This window comes from Scyliorhinus torazame, chromosome 5, assembly GCF_047496885.1.
Source record: "Scyliorhinus torazame isolate Kashiwa2021f chromosome 5, sScyTor2.1, whole genome shotgun sequence".
Taxonomy (NCBI): Eukaryota; Metazoa; Chordata; class Chondrichthyes; order Carcharhiniformes; family Scyliorhinidae; genus Scyliorhinus; species Scyliorhinus torazame.
In genome coordinates this window covers 158,858,548-158,880,801 of record NC_092711.1, presented here as the reverse complement: position 1 = coordinate 158,880,801, position 22,254 = coordinate 158,858,548, and the positions used below count along the sequence as shown (strand labels likewise).

At 46.6% G+C, this 22,254-nt stretch overlaps 2 protein-coding genes and 1 long non-coding RNA gene across 3 annotated transcripts in view; 1 reads left to right on the top strand and 2 right to left on the bottom strand.

Moving 5' to 3' along the window:
• Positions 1 to 22,254, bottom strand: part of LOC140418002 (uncharacterized) — a 206,408-nt gene that overhangs the window by 147,997 nt on the left and 36,157 nt on the right. The window lies entirely within an intron of this gene.
• On the bottom strand, positions 5,540 to 15,067 carry LOC140422216 (uncharacterized). Its single transcript, XR_011947317.1, has 3 exons — positions 14,694 to 15,067; positions 13,924 to 14,208; positions 5,540 to 5,907 (listed from the first exon to the last, which is right to left on the bottom strand). It is a non-coding gene; the product is annotated as an uncharacterized lncRNA (long non-coding RNA).
• On the top strand, positions 6,798 to 12,074 carry LOC140422162 (uncharacterized). Its single transcript, XM_072507157.1, has 2 exons — positions 6,798 to 6,955; positions 9,428 to 12,074. The coding sequence occupies exon 2, from the start codon at positions 9,743 to 9,745 to the stop codon at positions 11,225 to 11,227; it is 1,485 nt and encodes a 494-aa protein (XP_072363258.1). The 5' UTR covers positions 6,798 to 6,955; positions 9,428 to 9,742; the 3' UTR covers positions 11,228 to 12,074.

Here is a 22,254-nt window from a genome sequence, read left to right as displayed (position 1 = left end):
CGTGGCAGCTGCATAATCAGTTAGCACGCCGGGCAGTCTCTGCTGAATTTTGCGAGAACTGGAAAAAACCTCAGGTTCTCGCACCCAACCGGGGCCACTCAGCCGGGTGGGGGATTCTGAGCGTCTTGACACTGGGAGGTGTGGGGGGTTCCTTGGCTGTCAGCGATAGGAATTATTTTATTTGTGGCCTTACCATCTTGGGAAATGAAACCTTGGGAGCCCTCGGGGCAATAACCAAGGAATTGTCTCAGCTACGGTTGTTTGCAATGCAGCACCGGTATGCTCTTGACTATCTTCTGGCCCATGAGGGTGGGGTATGCGCCATAGTGCAGGGCAAGTGTATCCTGGGAGTTCAGGACTTGACCGCTAACATCACTAAATTTATGGATCATATACGGGATCACCTGGACGGAATGCAGGATCCTGGCTCTTGGGGTAACTGGGGATTTGGAGGTTGGAAGGACTGGTTGATAAATATGGCCATGTATTTAGTGGTGGCTATCGTCTGCATCTTTGTGGGCCTAGCTATCCTTAAATGTGTGTTGGGTAGAATGCGGGGTGCACTGGAACAGATCAACGCCCCTAAAATCTTAACTGTTAAAATCCATGAGGGTGCAGCAGATGAGGGGGGGGCTAAGCCAGGAATTGGAAATGCAGCGACGGATCTTTTTAGATGAGGAACCGTAGCTATGGATTGGGTAGTTCGGTTATCATGGAATGATAAAAGGAGGGAATGACGAATGTGATATAAAATAGTTACTTTAGAGATATTAATTAATGTAATGTAGAGGTAGGCCAGTCTAATTCTGGTGAGTTCACAGACAAAGGATTTCAGACCGCATGGAAAAGCAGGAAGAGGTGTGTCCACCAAAGCAGGAGAAAAGGATGCTGAGTAATAGGGGCCAGAGGAAGGGATTGGAAGTGAGCCAATCAGAATAGATCAAACAGGTCAGGAGGGATATAGGATGACCTATGGGCGTCGAGTATGTGAAACTTGATACCATTTGAATTGATTTGCAGAGATCCCTTTGTCTCTTTGTTCATTCGCTTTCCTGGATGTCAGGGAGACCCAGTATCCGAAGGTTCTTCCTTCGCGCTCTATTTTCTAGGGCCTCAATCCTTTCAATGCACTTTTTGTGGAGCGCCTCGTGCGTCTGTGTTTTGACCGCCAGGCCCAGGATCTCGTCCTCGTTATCCGTCACCTTCTGCTCCACCACGCGGAGCTCTGTCTCCTGGGTCCTTTGTGCCTCCTTGAGCCCCTCAATTGCCTGTAGCATCGGGGTCAGCACCTCCCTCTTTAGTAGCTCCACACACCGTCTCAAGAATTCATCTTGCTCGGGCCCCCATGCCGCCTGGGCTTTCTCCGCCGCCATCTTGTGTCTCCTCCCTTTCTGTCCCTCTCATTGAGGATTCCTCGCGCTGCAGCCGCCGCCGCCGATATTTTCCTCTTTCGTTGGGGGGGGGGACTCCCTATTCACTCACCCCACACCGGGTTTCGTCGCGCGAAAATTTCCCGTTGGGGCTCTTAAAAGAGCCTGAAGGTCCGTTGGAGCTGGAGCCGCCGAAACGTGCGGCTTAGCTAGTCATCGCCGCAACCGGCGGGGGACAACATTTGCTATCCTCCAGTCTTCTGGCACTATATCTATTGACAAAGGTGACTTAAAGATCAAAGCCAAAGACTCAGCAATCTCCTCCCTAGCTTCCCAAAGAATCCTAGGATAAATCCCATCTGGCCCAGGGGACTTATCTATTTTCACCCTTTCCAGAATTGTTAACACCTCCTCCTTATGAACCTCAAGCCCTTCTAGTCTAGTAGCCTGAATCTCAGATTTTGGAAATATAAATCCCCTCTCCTTCTCCGCCTCTGTTCTCAATCTTTTCTCACTCTCCTCCCCCCACAGAGGCCTGAAACGTTTCTGGCCCAGACCTGTGGAAGGTTCCCTTCCCTGAACTACATCAGTGAATCAGTTGTTCTTTTGTGAACATCTAGCAGTTTTCAAGGTCACCTTTTCCTAGTGCCGGCCTCACAAATGACCAGATTTCAGCTTAATTTCACAATCCACCATTGTGTTTTTCTGGATTTTCTCTCACTCCTTTTTTCTGTCTAAACTGATTTCACAGGATATTGGAAGGGGAAGGTTTGCATTCGGGAAACATCACATCAGGATCTGACGGAGTCGCTTAAGTTATCCTTACTGAATATCAGCAGGTTTTGAACATAATATAAGAACATAAGAACTGGAAGCAGGAGTAGGCCATCTGGACCTTTGAGCCTGCTCTGCCATTCAATGAGATCATGGCTGATCTATTGTCGACTCAGCTCCACTTTCCCGCCAGAACACCATAACCCTTTATTCTTTTATTCTTCAAAAAACTATCTATCTTTATCTTGAAAACATTTAATGGAGAAGCCTCAACTGCTTCACTGGGCAGGGAATTCCATCGATTCACATGGAAGGAAAAAACACCATTCACAGTGGAGAGAAACCATACATGTGTTGTGTGTGTGGACGAGGTTTCAGCCAATCTTCTGGCCTGTCAAGACACAAGCGCAATCACACTCGCGCGGAACCGTGGAAATGTGGGGAATGTGAGGCGGCATTTGGTTTACCGTCTGAGCTGGAAACTCATCGACGCACTCACACTGGGGAGAGACCATTCATCTGCTCCGTGTGTGGGAAGGGATCTACTTGGTCATCAAACTTGCTGACACAACAGCGGGTTCACACTGGGAGAACCTGTTCACCTGGTTTGTGTGTGGAAAAGGATTCATTGATTCATCCAAGCGACTGAAACAGCAGCGAGTTCACACCGGGGAGAGACCATCTGCCTGCACTGAGTGTGGGAAGGGATTCACTCAGAGATCCACCCTGCTGAGACACCAGCAAGTTCACACTGACAAAATACCTTTCAAATGTCTGCACTGTGTGAAGTGCTTTAAAAGCTCTGGAAAACGGATGTACCATCAACATGTTCACACTGATGGGAGACATTTTAAATGCCCAGATATGTGAAATGTTATGAAGGCTCCTGGGAGCTGATGTCCCATCAACACATTCACACTGATGAGAGACCGTTCAGGTTCTCTCGCTGTGGGACTGGGTTCAGGCGATCATCTCAACTCACTGTCCACCAGCGGATTCACACTGGGGAGAGGCCATTCATCTGATTGTGGGAAGGGATTCCTGCAGTCATCCGCCTTGCTGAAATACTAGTGGGATCATATTGGGGTGGTACAGTAGCACAGTGGTTAGCACTGTTGCTTCATAGCGCCAGGGTCCCAGGTTCGATTCCCGACTTGGGTCACTGTCTGTGCGGAGGCTGCATGTTCTCCCCGTGTCTGCGTGGGATTCCTCCGGGTGCTCCGGTTTCCTCCCATGAGTCCCGAAAGAGGTGAACATAGAACAATACAAGAGCAGCACGGTGGCGCAGTGGTAGCACTGCAGTCTCACGGCACCGAGGTCCCAGGTTCAATCCCAGCTCTGGGTCACTGTCCGTGTGGAGTTTGCACATTCGCCCCGTGTTTGCATGGATGTCACCCCCACAACGCAAAAGATGTGCAGGGTAGTTGGATTGAACATGCTAAATTGCCCCTTAATTGGAAAAGATGAATTGGGTACTCTAAATTTAAAAAGAACATAGAATGCAGCACAGGAACAGACCCTTCGGTCCTCCAAGCCTACGCCGACCATGATAACTGCCTAAACTAAAACCATCTGCACTTCTGAAGTCCATATCCTTCCACTCCCACCCTATTCATATATTTATCTAGATGTCCCTTAAATGCCGCTACCATACCTGCTCCCACCACCTCCCCAGGCAGCATGTTCCATATATTTCCCACCGTGTAAAAAACCTGCTTTGCACATCTGTTCTGAACTTTTCCCCGCACACTTTAAACCCATGTCCCCGAGTACTTGACTCTCCTACCCTAGGAAAGAGCACCTGACTATCCACTCTGTCCATACCACTCATAATCTTGTAAACCTCTATCAGCTCGCCTCTCAACCTCTGTTGTTCCAGTGAGAACTGACCGAGTCTATCTAACGAGCTGTTGGGTAATTTGGACATTCTGAATTCTCCCTCCGTGTACCCGAACAGACGGCAGAATGTGGCGACTCGGGGCTTTTCACTTCATTGCAATGTTAATGTGAGCTTACTTGAGACAACAGAGATGATTATTATTAAAGACAGACCTTTCAAATGTCTAAACTGTGGGAAATTCTATAAAACGTCCAGGGAACTGATATCCCATCAGCTTGTTCACACTGATGAGAGACCATTCAGGTGCTCTCACTGTGGGACGAGATTCATGCGATCGGAGCAACTCACTATACACCGGCGAATTCACACTGGGGACATCCAATATTTCCTCAAAGTTAAAATTCTCCATCCCTGGTAACATCATCATAAATCTCCTCTGCAACTGGCAGCATGAGGTCCCCAGGTTCGATCCCGACTCTGGGTCACTGTCCGTGTGGAGTTTGCACATTCTCCCCGTGTTTACGTGGGTTTCGCCCCCACAACACAAGGTTGTGCAGGGTAGGTTGATTGGCCACAATAAATTACCCCTTAATTGGAAAAAAGTAATTGGGTACTCTAAATTTAAATAAATAAATAAATAAATCTCCTCTGCAGTCTCTCTCGTGTGATCACATTCTTCCTGTAATATGGCTGTGGTCTAACTGGTGGTTGATGCAGTTCCAGCACATTCTCCCTGTTCTTATAATCTCAGCCCTCGGCTACCAAAGGAAACTATCCCACCTGCCTTCCTAAGCACCGAAGAGAGTGAGTGGCAGCTGAGAGAGACAGAGGGAGAGAGAGGAAGCAGAGGGAGTGAGAGACACCAGAGAGAGAGAGGAGCACCAGAGACTGAGAGGCAGGAGAGAGAGAGGGGAGAGAAGAGAGAGACAGTCGAGTCAGTAACATGAATAAGTAATGGAATTCAGTTCAGACACAGATCCGCATTAACTGACATCACTTTATTGACAGATTGGCAAGGTAGTCACTGTACTTGAATCAATGTTATTCACTTTTGGAATTGAATGAATAAAGGGTCAGATTAACTATATCACAATCACCCAGTATCAAATATGTCTGTTTAATACAGAACAGGATTAAACCCAGTGTCCAATATTAGAGGTCTCTGTGGCTGTTGGACGCCTAGTTTCGCTGACAAGTCCACAGCTTCAATGAACTTGTCTACCCAGGGTCTGTTTCTAAACCCTCATCACAACATATTACCTGGTTAGCTATTGTATCATGGTCGGACAGCTAACACAAAGTTCAACCAGAAACTATGGTTCTTCTTTCTACTGATTCCAGCTCCGACAAGCGGTCACAGCATCTCCAGCCTTCAGCTCTGTTACTGGGCTGTCATTGACATGAGCAACAGAGAGACAGCAAGTTGCCTGAGGCTTAAATGGGAAGTTGAAACTTGTGACTCAAGACCAACTGTGTAAGATGGTTGAAAAGATCAGGAATTTTGAAAGATAAATTCTAAACCCAGTGAACAAATAATGAGTCATAAGACAAAAACTTCAGGTTTTATGACTTTTACTGCAACAAACTAGAAGCAACAATGCCTAAACACTATTTTTATAGGGAGCGTATCCCTTAAACTACAAATAGAATGTTGCCCTTTTACTTTTAAGACAATCAAAAATCACACTCCATGGTTTTGTCGCTGAAGTTGTCACTCAATTCTCCTGGAACCAGCCCAATGTGATTCTTCGTTCCTGTGTTTACTTCCATTCTGTTCCTTTGCCTGATTGGCAATCCTTAACCCCAGAAGTGTATTTTGCAGTGATGGTTCTCCTGATGATATTCAGGTCCTGATAAACCAAGTGACTCTTCCAAATCCTGAAGTGGCGTTAGGTTTTTTTCTGCAAATCTTCATCTAATATCCTGTAAAAGGAATTTACAAATGGAAATTGAGATCAGGCAATTCTAGTTTCCATCCAACACACTCTCCCTCCATTCTCAGTCTGCTGTATGTAATATTCATCCTCCTAATTCTCTAAAGGTGCTGATTCAGGCTGACTGACAGATCCCTGCTTCCCGTTTTGGAGAGGCCTGAAAATCTCCATGCAGGCTGCCAGACAGAAATATGTCTATGTTACTGAACTCAAAATGTGTGCAACATACAGACTGGATTCACTTCCTTTCTCTTCAGCTGCTGCAAGTCACCACTGTCCCCTCAGAATGAGGAAAGAAATGGAAAGATAAAGTAGACTTGGAGCGGCTGCTGCCTCTTGTGGGGCATTCCAGAACGAGAGGTCATACATAGTCTTACGGTAAGCGGTAGCAAATTCAAAAGTTTTAATTAAAAAAAAATAAATACATTTAGAGTACCCAATTATTTTTTTTTCAATTAAGGGGTAATTTAGTGTGACCAATCCACCTACTCCGCACATCTTTGGGTTGTGGGGGTGATGTTGCCCAGAGGAGGAACTTTTAGTCTGAAAACCATTGATCAACCTCAACAGTGTGACATCACAAAGGGGCTCATCCTCTAAATCAGCCAATAGGAATCAATCCACTCCGCGGTGACGTCATTGCATGAGCGCGCACACGCCAGCGCGCGCACACGCGATCCCCCGCCCCCATCCTCTGTTCCCTCTTCCCCCAACACATTCTCGAGACGGTTTCCAGGGAACCGGCTGACAGTTCCGGCCGTCGGTGATTTCCCCTCCCCTGACCCGGTACTGCGCATGTCTCAGGGAGAGGGGACGCGGCGCATGCGCAGGGATGCTTACTTCCGCTGACCTGCCCGCTCAGGTGTTGACCAATGGGAAGACCTGGAGGACCGGAAAGATTCTGCCTCTCCACCAATCAGAGCTCTCCCATTGTCTCAATGCGGAAGCCGGACATGGAGGTTTTTGCCGAACAAAGCTGTTGTTCCTCCAACCCTGAATGAGCTGGAGCTTCACACAGACTCCTGTCACCAACATCTGTGAGTAAAACACTTTCTTTTCTCATTCTGACCGTCAATTGGTAACTTGCAGCAACTGAATGGAAAGGAAGTGAATCCAGGGAGGGTACAGACTCTGGAAAGGTTGGCCCAGGTCTCTCTCTCTCACTCTTAAAGACATTGACATCCTTTCCTCCCTCAGCTTGACACATTTATTTGTCTGGCTAAAAGGATGGTCTCTTTCCCAATGTTCACAATTAAAGGGCTGGTTTCTCCAGGAGATGGCTGACATTAAAGGGGCCAGTAAACAGGCCAAATCCAACCCAGCCAATTACTTCCCTGTCGGAATACTCTCCATCATCAGCATAGTGATGGAAGGAGTCATCAAATGTCCTATTAAGTGGCACTTAGTCTACAATAACCTGCTCCTGGACGCTCAGTTTGGGTTCTGCCAGGGTCACTCAGCTCCTGACCTCATTACAGCCTTGGTTCAAACTTGGACGTAAGAGCTGAATGCCAGAAGTGAGGTGAGAGTGACTACCCTTGTCATGAAGGCAGCATTTGACTGAGTATAGCATCAAGGAGCCCCAGCTAAACTGGAGTCAATGGGATTCAGGGGATAACTCTCCACTGGTTGGAGTCATACCTGGCACAAAGGAAGATGGTTGCGGTGATTGGAGGTCAATCATCTCAGCTCCAGGACATCACTGCAGGAGTTCCTCAGGGCAGTATCCTAGGCCCAACCATCTTCAGCTGCTTCATTAATTATCTCCCATCATAAGATGAGAAGTGGTGATGTTTGCGGATGACTGCACAATGTTTAGCACCATTCTCAACTCCTCAGATAATGAAGCAGTCCATGTCCAAATTTAGTAAGACCTGGACAATATCCAGACTTGGGCAGATAAGTGGCAAGTTACATTCGTGCTACACAAGTGCAAGGCAATGACCATTTCCGACAAGAGAGGATCTAACCACCACCCCTTGACATTCAGTGGCATTCCCATCGCTGAAACCCGCCACAACCAACATCAAACCTTCCACATTCAAACCTTCCACCACCGACAAATATTAGCAGCCGTGTATACCATTTCCAAGATACACTGCGGTAACTCCTAAAGGTTCCTCAGACAGCACCTTCCAAATCCACAACCACTACCATCTAGAAGGACAAGAGCAGCAGATACCTGGGAACCTCACCACCTGGAGGTTCACTTCCAAGTTACACACCACCCTTACTTGGAAATATATTGCCATTCCTTCACTGTCCCTGGGGCAACATCTTGGAACTCCCTCCTTAACAACACAGGGGATGTAGGGCAGCATGGTGGAGCAGTGGTTAGCGCTGCTGCCTCACGGCGCCGAGGTCCCAGGTTCGATCCAGGCTCTGGGTCACTGTCCGTCTGTAGTTTGCACACTCTCCCCGTGTTTGCATGGGTTTCACCCCCACAACCCAAAGATGTGCAGGGTAGGTGGATTGGCCTCACTAAATTGCCCCTCAATTGGAAAAAATGAATTGGGTACTTTAAATTTATAAAAAACAAATTTAAAAAAAACAGCACGGGATGTACCAACACCTCAAGGACTGCAGCAGTTCAAGAAGGCAGCTCACCACTACTTCGGAAGGGCAACTGGGGATGGGCAATAAATGCTGGCCTGACCAGCATTGTCCACATCCTGTAAATTAATTTTTAAAAATTTACTATCAGACAGAGATATGTCTAGTGTTGTTATGTGGTATGTATTATATATATTATTGGTTCTGTAATAAAATACATGTATTATTATTTCTATTTTTGTAATATAGTACTGTACCTACATTATATATTTCCAGTCATACAGTCATTGCAGCACTGACAGAATCCATTTGGGAACTCAAGTCAATGCTGACTCTCTGTACAGCAATCCAGTCAGTCCCATTCCCCCTCGATATCCCTGTTCCCCTGCAAGTTTATTTTCTTCAAGTGACCATCCTATTTTATTTTAAATTATTGATCAACTGGACTTCCACAACCCTTGTGGGCAGTGAGTTCCCTGTCATGACCACTCCATGACTAAATAAAATTCTTCCTCAGAATTTCCCTATCTCTAATCAGTAAATGTAATTGTATGGAGATTCTCTACTCTTGTGCAGGTTTTAGTGAGTTTAGATTTGTTGATCAGCACCTTCAGGAAAATTGGGAGGGAAAGTAAGTGAATACAGTCTGTTTATTACACACATTTTTCATCCAGTAATATAGACATATATCTGTCTGACAGCCTGCATGAAGATTTTCAGGTCTCTGTGTCCAGGACAGGAAGCTCGGATCTGTGAATCAGCCTGAATCAGCGCCTTCAGGAGAATTGGGAGGGTGAATATTAGATACAGCAGAGTGAGAATGGAGGGAGAGTGTGTGGGATTGAAATTTAGAGCATTTCAGGGAAAGAGAGAGGAAAGAATGTTCGATATTATCTAGAATTGTCTGTTCTGAATTTCTATCCTGCACTGACAACGATTACTATTTCTGTTTGCAGGAAGTTAGAACGAGAGGAGTTTCAGGCCGATATCTCAAACTAAATATCATGTCAAGAACTGACTGAGTCACTCAATTCTTGGGAACTGAAGATCATCGGCCTTTGAATCTAGAAGGAGAAATGTTTGTCTATTCTGTCTGCTTCAAGATATTTTAAACATCAGTGTGTCTGGAAAAGCACTGAGACACACACACACACCCGTGTGAGACTATTACAGAGCACTGACTGTGGAAAGAGCTTTAACCAATGACACAGCCTGAAAAAATACTACACCGTTCACATCAGGGAGAGACTGTATAGGTGTTCTGTGTGTGGATGAGGCTTCAACTGATCGTCCAACGCGGTGAGATCACCCGGACCATGGAGAGACCATGGAAATGTGAGGATTGTGGGAAGGGATTCAAAGGCCCGTATGGGCTGGAAAGGCATCAATGCAGTCACACTGGAGAGAAGCCGTTCACCTGCTCTGACTGTGGGAAGGGATTCACTCAGTTATCCAGACTGCAGAGCCACCAGAGAGTTCACACTGGAGAAAGGCCTTTCACCTGCTCTCAGTGTGAAAAGAGATTCACTCAGATTGGCAACCTGCGGAGACACGAACGAGTTCACACTGGGGAGAGGCCGTTCACCTGCTCTGACTGTGGGAAGGGATTCACTCAGTTATCCAGACTGCAGAGCCACCAGAGTGTTCACACTGGAGAGAGGCCTTTCACCTGCTCTCAGTGTGAAAAGGGATTCACTGACATTAGCAACCTGCGGAGACATGAACGAGTTCACACTGGAGAGAGGCCTTTCACCTGCTCTCAGTGTGAAAAGGGATTCACTGATAGTGGCAGCCTGTGGAGACACGAACGCATTCACACTGGAGAGAGACCTTTCACCTGCTCTCAGTGTGAAAAGGGATTCACTGACATTGGCAGCCTGCGGAGACACGAACGAGTTCACACTGGGGAGAGGCCGTTCACCTGCTCTGACTGTGGGAAGGGATTCACTCGGTTATCCAGACTGCAGAGCCACCAGAGTGTTCACACTGGAGAGAGGCCTTTCACCTGCTCTCAGTGTGAAAAGGGATTCACTGACATTAGCAACCTGCGGAGACATGAACGAGTTCACACTGGAGAGAGGCCTTTCACCTGCTCTCAGTGTGAAAAGGGATTCACTGATAGTGGCAGCCTGCGGAGACACGAACGCATTCACACTGGAGAGAGACCTTTCACCTGCTCTCAGTGTGAAAAGGGATTCACTGACATTGGCAGCCTGCGGAGACACGAACGGGTTCACACTGGAGAGAGGCCTTTCACCTGCTCTCAGTGTGAAAAGGGATTCACTGACATTGGCATCCTTCGGAGACACGAACGAGTTCACACTGGAGAGAGACCGTTCACCTGCTCTCAGTGTGAAAAGGGATTCATTGACATTGGCATCCTTCGGAGACACGAACGAGTTCACACTGGCGAGAGGCCTTTCACCTGCTCTCAGTGTGAAAAGGGATTCACTGACATTGGCAACCTGCGGAGACACGAACGAGTTCACACCGGGGAGAGGCCATTCATCTGCACTGTGTGTGTTATGGGTTTCACTCAATTATCCAGCCTGCTGAAACACCATGTCACTCACACCAAGAGCAGGCCCTTTAAATGCTCTGACTGCTGGAGGGGTTTCAAAAGCTCACAGCGACTGATGTCCCACCAGCGCGTTCACTCTGAGGAGAGACCGTTCAGCTGCTCTCACTGCACAAAGAGCTTTAGAACCTCATCCAACCTGATGAAACACGAGCGAGGCCACACCGGGGAGAGATAGTTCACCTCTCCGACTGGGAAAAGATTCACTCGGTCATCACTTGCTGAACCACAATGTCACTCACACCAATGAGAGACCCTTTAAATGCTCTGACTATGGGAGTGGGTTTAAAAGCTCTCGGGTACTGATGTCAGACCAGCGCATTCACACTGAGGAGAGACCGTTCAGCTGCTCTCCCTGCACAAAGAGGTTTCAAACATCATCCACATTGCGGAGACACCAGTGAGTTCACACTGGAAAGAAGCCATTCACCTCTCACTGTGGGGAGGGATTCACTCAGTCGTCCAACATGCTGAGACACCAAAGGGTTCACAAGTGATGATGGTTAGATTCTGCTGTTATTCCTGCTGTTAATCACATCCAGGACTGAACCTGGAATGGGTGGAGAGATTTGTCTTCTCATCAACTCCTCCTGCTGCTAGGATGTGGCGATCCTGGCGAACTACTGCTCCCCGGACCTGGAATACCCGACTGTGAAGTGCCATCCAAACTACCTTCCATGGAGTTCACTTCTACCATCATCACGGCGGTTTACATCCCACCCCAGGCGGAAGTGAAGAAGGCACATCAAATAAAACATCAAAACATAATAAAGAGAGTTAAACAAAAACATTAAAAAATATTAGGAAATGAATAGATGGTTCAGAATTTCTTAAAGCATGAAAACAGAACAAACTTTAGTCATGAAACTTTATTCTTAAAGAAATTCTTATCAATGGTCTAACCCCTTATTGGTTTCAAATTCTCAGCTGAGGCTTCCTAATTTATTCAATTCTAGAAACTGAATTTAAGAATTTTACTGCACCAATTCTTAAAGGTACCAATAAAGCAATAAATCTGTAATCTATCAATGAGCCTCTTCCTTTGACCTAATGGAATCTTTAATTTTTCTTGTTACTGAAGCCCACTGGAGGCAAAGTCATGAGACTGCCAAGTCCAGCAGAAAGAAACCCTCCAACCCTCCCTCTTCACCAAGTGTCAGAATGAACAAAATGCAGTCCTGGATGTAATTGAAGCAGAAACAATAACAGCAGAATCCAACCCCTGGAATCAATTGTGAACTTGTTGGTGTCTCAGCAGGTATGAGGAAACACTGAATCCGTTCCCACACTGAGAGCAGGTGAATGACTTCTCCTCAGTGTGAACTCATTGGTGTGACTTCAGGCTGGATGATTGAGTGAATCCCTTCCCACACTGAGAGCAGGTGAACGGTCTCTCCCCAGTGAGAACTCGCCGGTGGGACGTCAAGGTAGATAATTGATTGAATCCCTTCCCACACTCAGAGCAGCTGAATGTCTTCTCCCCAGTGTGAACTCCCTGGTGTCACCGCAGTGTGGATGATTCACAGAATCCCTTCCCACACTGAGAGCAGATGAACGGCCTCTCCCCAGTGTGAACCCACTTGTGCCTCTGCAGGCTGGATAATTGAGTGAATCCCTTCGCACACTGTGAAAAGTTCAATGGCCTCTCCCCAGTGTGAACCCTCTGGTGTGTTTGCAGGGTAAATGACTGACTGAATCCTTTCCCACACAGAGCAGCTGAATGGTGCCTCCCAGTGTGAATGCGCCAATGAGCTTCCAGTGCAGATGGTGCTTTGAATCCATTCCCACAGTCCCAGCATTTCCACTGTTTCTCCATGTTTTGGGTCTCCTTGTGTCTCCCTAGGTCAGACAATTGAAGCCTTACCCACACAGAGAACATTTGTACAGTCTTCCCCCGCCGCTGTGAATAGTGCGGTGTTTTTTCAGGCTGTGTAACTGATTAAAGCTCTTTCCATAGTCAGTGCACTGGAACATTCTCACTCGGGTGGGTGTTCTCCAAGGGATCAAGTGACTGTCAGATCAAGAGGTGATGTTTGAGATTTCTGTCTGTAATTACTCCTCTCCTAATATCCTGTAAAAACAATTTACAAAAGTTATCACTGTCTGTACAGGATAGAAACTCAGAACAGACAATTCTGGTTCCTATGGAACATTCTTTCCACTCATTCCCCACATGCCGTAAATCTGCATCCCACACACTCTCCCTCCATTCTCACTCGGCTGTATCTAATATTCACCCAATTCTCCTGAAGGTACTGATTCAGGCTGATTGACAGATTCATGTTCACGGTTTCCTGTCCTGGACACAGCGACCATAACAAATATGAGCTGCAGTCGGCCATTTGACCCACTGAACTTTGGCTCAACCCTGTATTGAGCCCAATCGCCGATTTAGCTCAGCACCATTTCCCCACATTATCCCCCATATCCCTTGGTGACTTCAACATCTCTCAACCTATCAATCTCAATCTGGAAAATATTTGATGACTGAGGCTCCACAGTCCTCTGGAGTAGAGAATTCCAAAGCTTCACCACATCCTCAAGTGAAGAATTCACTCCTCATCTTAACTTTTCAGTCCATTTTCCTACCTGTTCCCCGTGACCCTCAACTCTCTCATCAATCAGAAATCTATCTAGTTTCACAGCGCCGAGGACCCAGGTTCGATCTGTGTGGAGTTTACACAAAATCCCCGTGTCTGCGTGGGTCTTATTTCCACAACCCAAAGATGTGCAGGGTAAGTGGATTGGCCATACTAAATTGGCCCTTAATTGGAAAAAACATTATTTGGGTACTTTAAATTTAAAAAAAGATGTTTTGGTGAGGGGGGTGGGGGGGAGGTGTCACAATCAAAACCAATTACTAGCCACATGTACCTTGTCATGTTGGGGTCAATGTCCACCCCTTCACTTTTCATCCCAGTCCCAGGAGGTTGGAGACTGGGCTCTGGAGAAGTAATGGTGGCCGCAGCTCCCACAATTCCCCCGTGCTGAAGAAACTGCTCTATCCACCGCACGGGCGAGCGGATGACCGGAACTGCACATGTCCAAGAGAGAGAGGCCCTCAATTGAAAAAAAAAAAGACTGGGCACTTTAAATTCCAAAAAATATTTCTGTCCAATTTCCTTGAATATATTCAATGAACCCAGACTCCACTGGTTCCTGTGGGAAAATAATTCCAGAGATTAACAACACTCTGAGGGAAGAGATGACTGGAATTATATAACGTAGCTACAGATTACAAAACTAGAAATAATAATCAATGTACTTTACACAACCATAAATAATGTATCTAATCTGTACCATATAACAACACTGGACATTTCTTGATCTGATATTAATTTGCTGTTCCCTTAATGGTCAGCCATCTCTGGGAAACCAGCCCTTTAATTGTGAACGTGAGGAAAGAGACCATCCTTTTAGCCAGACAAATAAATGTGTGAAGCTGAGGGAGCAAAGGATGTCAATGGCTTTAAGAGAGAGAGAGAGAGACCTGGGCCAAGCTTTGCAGAGTCTGCACCCTCCCTGGATTCACTTCCTTTCCCTTCAGTTGTTGCAAGTGACCAATTGAAGGTGAGAATGAGAAAAGAAATGGAAAGGGGGAGATAAGAAATGGAAAGGGGGAGAAAAGAAAGTGTTTTACTCACAGATGTTGGAGACAGCAGGCAGTTTCAGTCCGTGTGAAGCTCAATTGTCATTCACACAAAACCCGCGCTCTGATTGGCTTAAGGACCAGAGTCTTTCCGGTCCTCCCAGTTTCTCATTGGCGAACACCTGAGCAGGAAGGTCAGAGGGTGGGCTCTCCTCTGCGCTGCGCAGTTCCCTGTCTCCCTTGGACATGCGCAGGTGGAGATGGAGAACACCGAGCGGCTTCTCGCTCTGGCCGGAAGCGTCAGCCGGTTGCCTGGAAACCTTGTCTGCTGATGTGCAGGGGGTGGGGAAACAACGACTGGGGGCGGGGCTCGTCTGCGCCCGCCGGGCCTGCGCACTGGAACCCGGAAACGTCTCCGCGGAGCAGTGATTCAGGCAGGGCTCCGTGGGACGTCACAATGACTCAGATGGGCGTTCCCAGCACAGTCTCCCATTGGGAGCAACATCCCTGGTCACAGAAACAAAATATTGCGGATTGGACAACAGCTTAGCGTAAGGAGGTCAAATCCCTGTCCGCCCCCTCATTGTCTCCATGAGTGACATTGGCCAATAGGAACTTGTGGAGGATTGGATTGGCGCTGATCCTCCATCCAATCAGAATTTGGGGCCTGTGTCACTGGCTGCACGGAGTTTCCTTCACTGTCTGCCCAGCAAACCTGCTGCTCCTCTCGCTTCACACAGACTGAAACCTCCTCTAAACCCTGTAAGTAAAACACTTTCTTTTCTCCCCATTACATTTATGTTCTCATTCTCACCTTCACATGGTGACTTGTTTAAATCCTGATGAGATGTTTCCCAGGCTGCTGTGGGCCGCAAGAGAGGAGATTGCAGAGGCTCTGAGAATAATTTTCAAATCTCTGGTCACAGGAGCGGTGCCAGATGACTGGAGGACAGATAATGTGGTTCCATTATTCAAGAAGAGTAGGGAAAATCCAGGAGATTACAGACCAGTGAGTTTAACGTGAGTGTTAACACGTGGCTAAAGGAGTGGTGCGGGAAAGAGGGATTCCATTTCATGGGGCATTGGCATCAGTACTGGGGCAGGAGGGACCTGTACCGTTGGGACGGTCTTCACCTGAACCATTCTGGGACCAGTGTTCTAGCGAATAGGATAAATAGGTTGGTCACAAGGACTTTAAACTAGCAAGTTGGGGGGAAGGGAAGGGTAAAGCTATGGACAGTATAATGGAGTCTTACAACACCAGGTTAAAGTCCAACAGGTTTGTTTCGATATCACTAGCTTTCGGAGTGCTGCTCCTTCCTCAGGTGAATGAAGAGGTCTTCATTCACCTGAGGAAGGAGCAGCGCTCCGAAAGCTAGTGACATCGAAACAAACCTGTTGGACTTTAACCTGGTGTTGTAAGACTTCGTACTGTGCTCACCCCAGTCCAACGCCGGCATCTCCACATCATGACAGTATAATGGTTAATGGAGATCAAGGCAGCAGGTTACGTGACAGGTTATTATGTAGAGATATGGGTTCAAAGACGAGGAAAATTAGGAGAAAGGGTAAGAGGAAAAATAAATTGCGAAAAGTTACTGATCAAGGTGTTAGGATTCATAACAAAGACATAAAAAACAGCATAAGTGTACTTTACCTGAATGCTCGTAGTATACGAAATAAGGTAAATGAGTTGATGGCGCAAATCATCGTGAATGACTATGATTTAGTGGCCATTACTGAAACATGGTTAAAAGATGGTCACGACTGGGAGTTAAATATCCAAGGGTATCAGACTATACGAAAGGATAGAATGGACGGTAAGGGCGGTGGTGTAGCTTTGTTGTTTAAGGATGGCATCCGGGCAATAGTAAGGGATGATATTGGTGCCATGGAGGGCAAGGTTGAATCAATTTTGGTGGAAATCAGGAATAGTAAGGCGAAAAGGTCACTGAAAGGAGAAGTCTATAGGCCACCAAATAGTAACAGGATGGTAGGGCAGGCAATAAGCAAATAAATAACGGATGCATGTAGAAATGGTACAGCGGTTATCTTGGGAGATTTTAATCTGCATATCGATTGGTTTAACCAGGTTGGTAAAGGCAGCCTTGAGGAGGAGTTTATAGAATGTGCCCGGGATAATTTCCTGGAACAGTATGTAATGGAACCTACAAGGGAACAAGCGGTCCTAGATCTGGTCCTGTGTAATGAGGCAGGATTGATTAATGATCTCATAGTTCAGGATCCTCTTGGAAGGAGCGACCACAATATGGTGGAATTTGAAATACAGCTGGAGGATGACAAGGTAAAATCAAACACTAGTGTTTTGTGCTTAAACAAAGGCGATTACAATGGGATGAGAAAAGAACTAGCTAAGGTAGACTAGGAGCAAAGAGTTCATGGTGAAGCAGTTGAGGAACAGTGGAGAACCTTCCGAGCGATCTTTCACAGTGTTCAGAAAAGGTTCATACCGACAAAAAAGAAAGACGGTAGAAAGGGGAAAAATCGACCTTGGATATCGAAGGAGGTGAGGGAGAGTATCAAATTGAAGGAAAAAACATACAAAGTGGCAAAAATTAGTGGGAGACTAGTGGACTGGGAAGTTTTTAGGGGACAACAGAAAGCTACTAAAAAAGCCATAAAGAAGAGTAAGGTAGACTATGAAAGTAAACTGGCTCAGAACATAAAAGCAGATAGTAAAAGCTTCTACAAATGTATAAGACAAAAAAGAGTGGCTAAGGTAAATATTGGTCCTTTGGAAGATGAGAAGGGAGATTTAATAATAGGAGACGGGGAAATGGCTGAGGAGCTGAACAGGTTTTTTGGGTCAGTCTTCACAGTGGAGGACACAAATAACATGCCAGTGACTGATGGAAATAAGCATATGATAGGTGAGGACCTTGAAATGATTGTATTCACTAAGGAGGCAGTATTGGGCAAGCTAATGGGGCTAAAGGTAGACCAGTCTCCTGGCCCTGATGGGATGCATCCCAGAGTGTTAAAAGAGATGGCTAGGGAAATTGTAAACGCACTAGTGATAATTTATCAAAATTCACTAGACTCTGGGGTGGTCCCAGAGGATTGGAAAGTAGCAAACGTGACACCACTGTTTAAAAAAGGAGGTCGGCAGAAAGCGGGTAATTATAGGCCGGTAAGCCTAACTTCGGTTGGAGGGAAAATGCTAGAATCTATTATTAAGGAGGAAATAGCGGGGCACCTGGAGGGAAATTGTCCCATTGGGCAGACGCAGCATGGGTTCACAAAGGGTAGGTCGTGTCTGACTAATTTGGTAGAATTTTTTGAGGCCGTTACCAGTGCAGTAGGTAACGGGGAGCCAATAGATGTGGTATATCTGGATTTCCAGAAAGCTTTTGACAAGGTGCCACACAAAAGGTTGCTGCATAAACTAAAGATGCATGGCATTGAGGGTAAAGTGGTAGCATGGGTAGAGGATTGGTTAACTAACAGAAAGCAGAGAGTGGGGATATGGGTGTTTCTCTGGTTGGCAACCTGTAACTAGTGGGGTCCCTCAAGGATCAGTGTTGGGCCTGCAGTTGTTCACAATTTACATAGACGATTTGGAGTTGGGGACCAAGTGCAATGTGTCAAAGTTTGCAGACGACACTAAGATGAGTGGTAAAGCAAAAAGTGCAGAGGATACCTGAAGTCTGCAGAAGGATTTGGATAGGTTAGGTGAATGGGCTAGGGTCTGGCAGATCGAATTCAATGTTGCCAAGTGTGAGGCTATCCATTTTGGGAGGGATAACAGCAGAATGGATTATTATTTAAATGGTAAGATGTTAAAACATGCTGCTGTGCAGAGGGACCTGGGTGTGCTGGTGCACGAGTCACAAAAAGTTGGTGTGCAGGTGCAACAGGTGATTAAGAAGGCTAATCGAGTTTTGTCTTTCATTGCTAGAGGGATGGAGTTCAAGACTAGTGAGGTTATGCTGCAATTGTATAGGGTGTTGGTGAGGCCACATCTGGAGTATTGTGTTAGTTTTGGTCTCCTTACCTGAGAAAGGACATATTGGCACTGGAGGGAGTGCAGAGGAGATTCACTAGGTTGATCCCAGAGTTGAGGGGATAAGATTATGACGAGAGGTTGAGTAGACTGGGACTGTACTCATTGGAATTTAGAAGGATGCGGGGGGATCTTATTGAGACATATAAAATTATGAAGGGAATAGATAGGATAGATGCGGGCAGATTGTTTCCACTGGTCGGGGAAAGCAGAACTAGGGGGCATAGCCTCAAAATAAGGGGAGGTAGATTTAGGACGGAGTGTAGGAGGAACTTCTTCACCCAAAGGGTTGTGAATCTCTGGAATTCCTTGCCCAGTGAAGCAGTTGAGCTCCTTCTTTAAACGTTTTTAAGAAAAAGATAGGTGCCTTTCTAAAGAATAAAGGGATTCGGGGATATGGTGTACGGGCCAGAGAGTGGAGCTGAGTCCACAAAGATCAGCCGTGATCTCATTAAATGGCGGAGCAGGCTCGAGGGGCCAGATGGCCTTCTCCTGTTCCTAATTCTTATGTTCTTATGAGTGGTCAGGAAATAAATATTCTGAGGGACAGAATTAATCTCTGTTGCTGAGGCAAGAATTAATCAAGGATAGTCAGCATGGCTTTGTCAAAGGGAGATTATGTCTTATAAAGACCGACCCAAACAAAGGCTGTAACAGGTTTCTGAGCAGCAATAGCAGTGCCTCTGGTTCTGCACCAGAACAAGGAGACGGAGCAGAGGCTGTGGACAGGGCACGTTCTGCACAATGTCCTCTGCCAAATTGGAGACTTGGAGTCAGACCTCTACATGCTGCTTGACAGTGAAGGGACTGACTGTCTGACAAGCCAGACAATCCACTCAGCCTCTCAATGTTCACCCTCATCAGTGCCTTTAAAATCCTCATCTGAGTCCACCCATAGCAGAACCCATCTCTGACCTCACCATCCAATGAACTGGCAAGCAAACTATATTTCACCCTGACCTGGATCCAGTTCCAGTGTTTCACCACAGCTGATCCCAACTCTATCGTGGCTGCTAAGTTTGTGCAGTGTCATATCTGAGCTGGTGGCAGAGAGGGACAGATCAAATGGCTATGTGTCTTCATGAAGTGCTAAGCTGTTGCACTCTCTTTTCATCTTTGACCTGCTGTGGCTGAACAGGCAGCATTTTCACGATGGGCCGAAGGGCATCTTTCTGTGCTGTAAAACTCTCTGACTCTTAAGTTTTGAGTCTCTGAAAGCAGGAAATGAGAAGGAGAAAGTTGGTTTGAAGGAAGACGGTGGAGGGTTGGAAAGGAAGAGATCTATGGTCTACATTGTGTGGTGTTTGCTCGTTCTCCCCGTGTCTGCGTGGGTTTCCTCCGGGTGCTCCAGTTTCCTCCCACAGTCCAACGATGTGCAGGATAGGTGGATTGGCCATGAACAATTGCCCCTTAGTGTCCAAAAGGTAGGTGGGTTAAAGGGGATAGAGAGGGGGAGTGGACCTGGGTAGCATGCTCTATCGGAGGGTCGGTGCAGAAGGATTCTGTGGATTCTATTTCATTTGCATTTTCCGAGGAGGTGACTAGGTGTGTAGTTGAGGGGAGTGCAGTTGATAATAATATCTTTTGTCACAAGTAGGCTTACATTAACACTGCAATGAAGTTACTGTGAAAATCCCCCAGTCGCCGCATTCCGGTGCCTGTTTGGGTACATGAAAATGAAAATCGCTTATTGTCACAAGTAGGCTTCAAATGAAGTTACTGTGAAAAGCCCCTGGTCGCCACAATCCGGCGCCTGTTCGGGGAGGCTGGTACGGGAATTGAACCGTGCTGCTGGCCTTCCTTGGTCTGCTTTAAAAGTCAGCTCTTTAGCCCTGTGATCAGCCAGCCCCTGTATGTACATGGAGGGAGAATTCAGAATGTCCAATTCACCTAAGAAGCACGTCTTTCGGGACTTGTGGGAGGAACCCAGAGCACCCGGAAGAAACCCACACAGACACGGAGAGAACGTGCAGACTCCACACAGACAGTGACCCAAGTCGGGAATCGAACCTGGAATCATGGAACTATGGAGCAACAGTGCTACCCACTGTGCCGCCCACATGTAGCCCATATCGACTTCAGTAAGGTTTGTGACCAGGTCTGACATGGGGGACTGGTCAAGATGGGATCCAGGGCAAATTGATACCAAAATTGGCTTCCTGGCAGCAGGCAGAGGGTGATGGTCAAAGATTGTCTTTGTGACTGGAAGCCTGTGTCCAGTGGTGTTCCACTGCGATCGGTGTTGGGTTCCATGTTGTTCGGAGCGTACATCAAGATCTGGATGTGAATGTTGGAGATCTGATAAGTTAGCAGATGACACAAAAATTGGGGGTGTGGGAAATGGTGAGGAACGCCTCAGATTACAGGATAATATGGACGGGCTGGTTAGATGGCAGAACAGTGGCAAATTGAATTTAATCCTGAAAAGTGCAACAGGTCAAATTTGAGTAATCTCTCCTAACTCAGCAACTGGAGCTGTGTATATAGTTAATGTTAAATAAAATAAGTTTTGTTTTCTCTACAACTCGGTGTTATACTCTTCATTGTCCCGTATTAAATACCCATATCCCTGCACTCTCCTGCCACTCAACCAATTTCCTAACCGTGTCAATAATTTGCCCTCAACTCCGAGGGCTTCCACCTTAGCCAACAGTCTCTTGTGTGGGACTTTATCAAATGCCTTCTGGGAGTCCGTATAAATGACATCCATAAACATTCCCCTGTCCTCTACCCTAGTCACCTCCTCAAAAAATTCAGTAAAATAAGCTGTCCCTGATCGAACAAAGTTTTTAAAAGTGTTCAGTTACCCCATCCCTAATTATACACTGCAGCAGTTTCCCCATCATAGATTTTCATAATAATCTTTATTAGTGTCACAAGTAGGCTTACATTAACACTGAGGGAGAAGACAGACTGTCCGATTCACCTATAAGGACGTCTTTTGGGACTTGTGGGAGGACCAAGATAAAACCTACGCAGACACAGGGAGAACGTGCAGACTCCACACAGACAGTGACCTAAGCCGGGAATCGAACCTGGGTCCCTGGTGCTGTGTAGCAACAGTGCTAACCATTGTGCTACCATGCCGTGTTCGGTTCGTGGTCTGTAATTCCCTGTTTTTCCCCTTTCACCCATCTTAAAAAATGAATCCCTTCCCACACTAAGAGCAGGTGAATGGCCTCTCCCCAGTGTGAACTCGCTGGTGTATCCGCACTTCAAAAAGTGCAATTCTCCAATCCAGAGGGACTACTCCTGAATCTAGGGAACTCTGGACGATTATCGTTGGGGCATCTACAATGTGCTCCCCGACTTCCTTTAACACCCTCGGATGGAAACCGTCAGGTCCTGGGGATTTGTCACTCTTTAGTTCCATTAGTTTCCTAGTTAGTGATGGTATAGTTATGTTAATTGTATTAAGTACCTGTCCTCTATCGACTATTAATTTTTTGGGGACTTCTGGCAAGTTATCCTCCTTTTCAACTGTAAATACTGAGGCAAAGTAATTGTTCAACGTGTCTGCCATTCCCCCATTATCACTGACAATATCTCCATTTCCAGCTTTTACTGGGCCTACATTGCTCTTCACCACCCG